Genomic DNA, 3,376 nt, shown 5'->3' on the forward strand with positions numbered 1-3,376 from the left:
GGAGTCCCCATCCCTGGAGAGGTTTAACAAACATATCGAGGTGACACTGAGGGACATGGTTTAGGGTCCCTGGCAGTGCAGGGTGAACACTTGGACTCTTCCAACCAGGTTATTCTGTGATTCGCTGCGTAAGCCACTCAAAGGCAACAAGGTTCATTATTCTACTGAGAAGTTAATTGTACTAATTATTTATTCCATCCATCACTGAACATGCAGTAACTTGGCTTAATGAAAGAAGAGGAGACACGTTAACCTGTTTCAAGGGTTTCCCTGCACCTTTCACCTGGAAACACTGACCAGACTGAACGCAGTACAACCGCCAGCGGGTCTTCACAAGAGCAACTCAGCAAAGAGACCCGGTAAAGCCGGGGGAAGCTGGGGAGCCCTAAAGGAAGGGCAGGCGCTGCTTCAGCTTTTCTGTTTGAAATCGTTTGTTTCTGGTGGGGTTTTAGAAGGTTCAATTACACCTTTTCTAGGGCTTTTATCCCACCAAAAATAGATCAAAGTAATTTAATTGAGTTTGCTTCAGTCATAGTGAGTCTCCTTGAGCTCTTGCTGTCAGAAGCGGAGCTGCGGACACCTCCCTCCAGCTGGAAGGTACCTTCCGTCCAGAGCTCGGAGGAGATTCTGCCCGTTCTACAGCAGAACAGCGACTCAAAGCATACAGTACCTGGGGCAAGCTGAAGGCGATGCTGCCAGGAACGACCGAGGAGTGGGTTCTCAGCGTGAAAATGTACTTGTGGTTGGGAGAAGTCTTCACAACAACGTGTCTGCAAGAGAGAACAGGATTTCATTTGGACGTACGCCCAGAGCGGGTTTGCCTTGCCCCCAGCGCTGTGAGAACTCAAAAGAAACCAGGCTGCTTGTAACCGGTCGTGCAAGGGGAAAAAGAACGGCTTTCGTGCTACACCATGAGGCAGGCGCTCAGCAGGGGTCTGTCACCCCCAGTGACACCATGCGACCTCAGAGCCCAACATCAAGACTTCATTGTCTGTTGGGTCATACCAGGTGAAGAGCGAGCACGGCTTTCCTCCGGGACAGGATCCGTACGCGGCCGTGCAAAGGTTCTCCAGCCTCAGCAGGGCTCACCTGGGCCAACTGCAGCGTTCAGGAGCTGGGTGAACATTTTATCAAGCCCATGGGCAGATGCTCCTCTGGGGTGTGCTTGGAAACCCCTGTAAATAATTCAGGAAGGCTCCTCAAGGGCTCTCCAGAACCTCAAGCATCTGACCCGGAAGCATTCACCCCACCACCGCAGGATCCCCAGTGGTGACTGCCACAAGAAACGGGTGCAGAGCCCATACAAGGATCTCAGCACGACGGTTACTGGGATGCTGGTGGGCAACAAGTTGACCGTGAGCCAGCAACACGTCCTGGAAAGGTGGGCAACAACACCCCTGGCTGCTTTCGGAGGCACGGTGCCAGTTGGCCAAGGGCGATGCCCCGTCCCAGGCTGATAAAGCAGAAGCTCTCAAGGACACAGGGACGGAAATCAGGAGGTTTCCAGCATGGAGTGCATCAGCCTGAGTAATTCAAATTAATACCAATACACAAGCGACAGGAAAACAAGGTATCATATGGCAGAGCGTCAGACAAACTCGCCTGCCGGCAAACAGCGAGCTCCAGTCACGCTGCTGGAAAACCTCACCAAGGAACGCGCTTGCTGCCAGACAACACCCTGCTGCCAGCAGCTCAGCGCCAGCTGGTTAAAGCTGCTGATGGCTGCGAGGGATGCTGAGCCCCGTGCTCGGTTTGGCTCAAAACACAGCAGTGACTGGAATGTGCACAGATTCAGCATCTCTTCAGGAAGAAACAACCTCCACCACTGCTGGGTTCGCTTCAAAGAGAAAAAACGCAAGAAAATGGAGATAAAAAAAAAATTCTGTGTGTGGAGGGAGGCGAATCCACCAAGACTGGATATAAACTAAAATTACTACACTGGAGCATTCCATTCAGCAAAAACATTCCCAGCAACCCAGAAAGAGAGCGGAGCCCGACAGCAGGCAACTGGGTGCCAGGAAATAAAAACAGGAGAGAGGAAAAGAAGAGATCAGCTTTCTGAAAGAGATCTCCAGCCAGGGATGATGGGGAAAGGTCAAATCCTGACCGGCTCTTTGAGCAAAAACTGCCCAAGGCACAGGAGCACCGCGTGTCTTCTCAAAGGCAGCAGGAGCAGTGGTCTAAGCAACCCAAGGGCTCAGAATGTTCAAAATCAGGCACTAGCAGGAAAAGCCAACTGCAGTTTCCTGCATCGACGTTCACCAGGAAGGAGCTTGGTGAGCTCACGAGACACACAGGGGGAATCTTGACCTCCTGACCAGCTGCTGCTTATAAATGAAGAAAAGGAATGAGTCGCGAGGGCCGGATACCCGCGAGAGCTCTGGCAGGTGGAACTGCTGCTCTAACCCTGAAAGGGTCAGAACCAACACGCGGCCCAGGAAACCCTGGAGTCAGTCCGCAGGGCCAGGCTGAGCGACCGACACAAACCACAACAGCTCCTCTTCACCAGGGTGTCTGCTGGGTCGTACTGGGTGAAGAGCGAGCACGGCTTTCCTCCGGGACAGGATCCGTACGCGGCCGTGCAAAGGTTCTCCAGCCTCAGCAGGGCTCACCTGGGCCAACTGCAGCGTTCAGGAGCTGGGTGAACATTTTATCAAGCCCATGGGCAGATGCTCCTCTGGGGCGTGCTTGGAAACCCCTGTAAATAATTCAGGAAGGCTCCTCAAGGGCTCTCCAGAACCTGAACTGGCCTGAGGTAAGAGGAACTGTCTCCACTGCGAGAACCTGTCCCAGCTTCGGCCTCCTCTGGCCCGTCGGCCCTTCACCACCCAGCTGTTTGCAGCACTTGTTTCTCTCTCCAAGTCCTCTAGACAGAACAGAGTCACCGGAGCTCATCACGGAGCTCAGCGCACCCCACGGTCCTACGCTAACGCTCCGCGCCGCAGCAACGCCCGCGGCACCCAGCGGTGACTCATTCCCGTCCAACTCAGAGCACGCGGAAAATGAAGCACAACAAGATCTACAGCAGCATCCAGGGATAAACCACCTCACTGATCCGTGGTGAAACTCGCAGCTCTCCACCACGGGCGTTAAAGCAAAGCCCTTTGTGTCCCCGTGACCAAAATCCATCCTGCACCACCAACGCCGGCCAGGACGGAGCTGAAGAGCTGCCTGCCTGCGCCGCGCTGCAGCAGAGGCACGGCCGGTCCCCCCGGTGGATCTGCAATGCAGCAGCAGCACTGCGGCCCTCCACAGCCGCCCGGCACCGCCACGGTTCTCTGGGCTCCTGCACTTCTCAGAGCGATGCTCGGCAGCTGCTCACAACTGGGCATTGTGAGCCCCAGATCGAGAAACCAGCGGCTCTCTCGGCGGGAGG

At 54.9% G+C, this 3,376-nt stretch overlaps 1 protein-coding gene across 1 annotated transcript in view; it reads right to left on the minus strand.

Moving 5' to 3' along the window:
• LOC104489133 (vesicle-fusing ATPase-like) overlaps positions 1–3,376 on the minus strand; it is a gene marked incomplete at its 3' end in the record, with an annotated part of 18,348 nt that overhangs the window by 12,835 nt on the left and 2,137 nt on the right. The window contains exon 3 of the mRNA XM_010131254.1: positions 671–770. Coding sequence (XP_010129556.1) covers positions 671–770 — 100 coding nt within the window. The remainder of the gene's footprint in view (positions 1–670; positions 771–3,376) is intronic.

Source organism: Buceros rhinoceros, unplaced genomic scaffold (genome assembly GCF_000710305.1).
Source record: "Buceros rhinoceros silvestris isolate BGI_N320 unplaced genomic scaffold, ASM71030v1 scaffold28842, whole genome shotgun sequence".
Lineage (NCBI taxonomy): Eukaryota > Metazoa > Chordata > Aves > Bucerotiformes > Bucerotidae > Buceros > Buceros rhinoceros.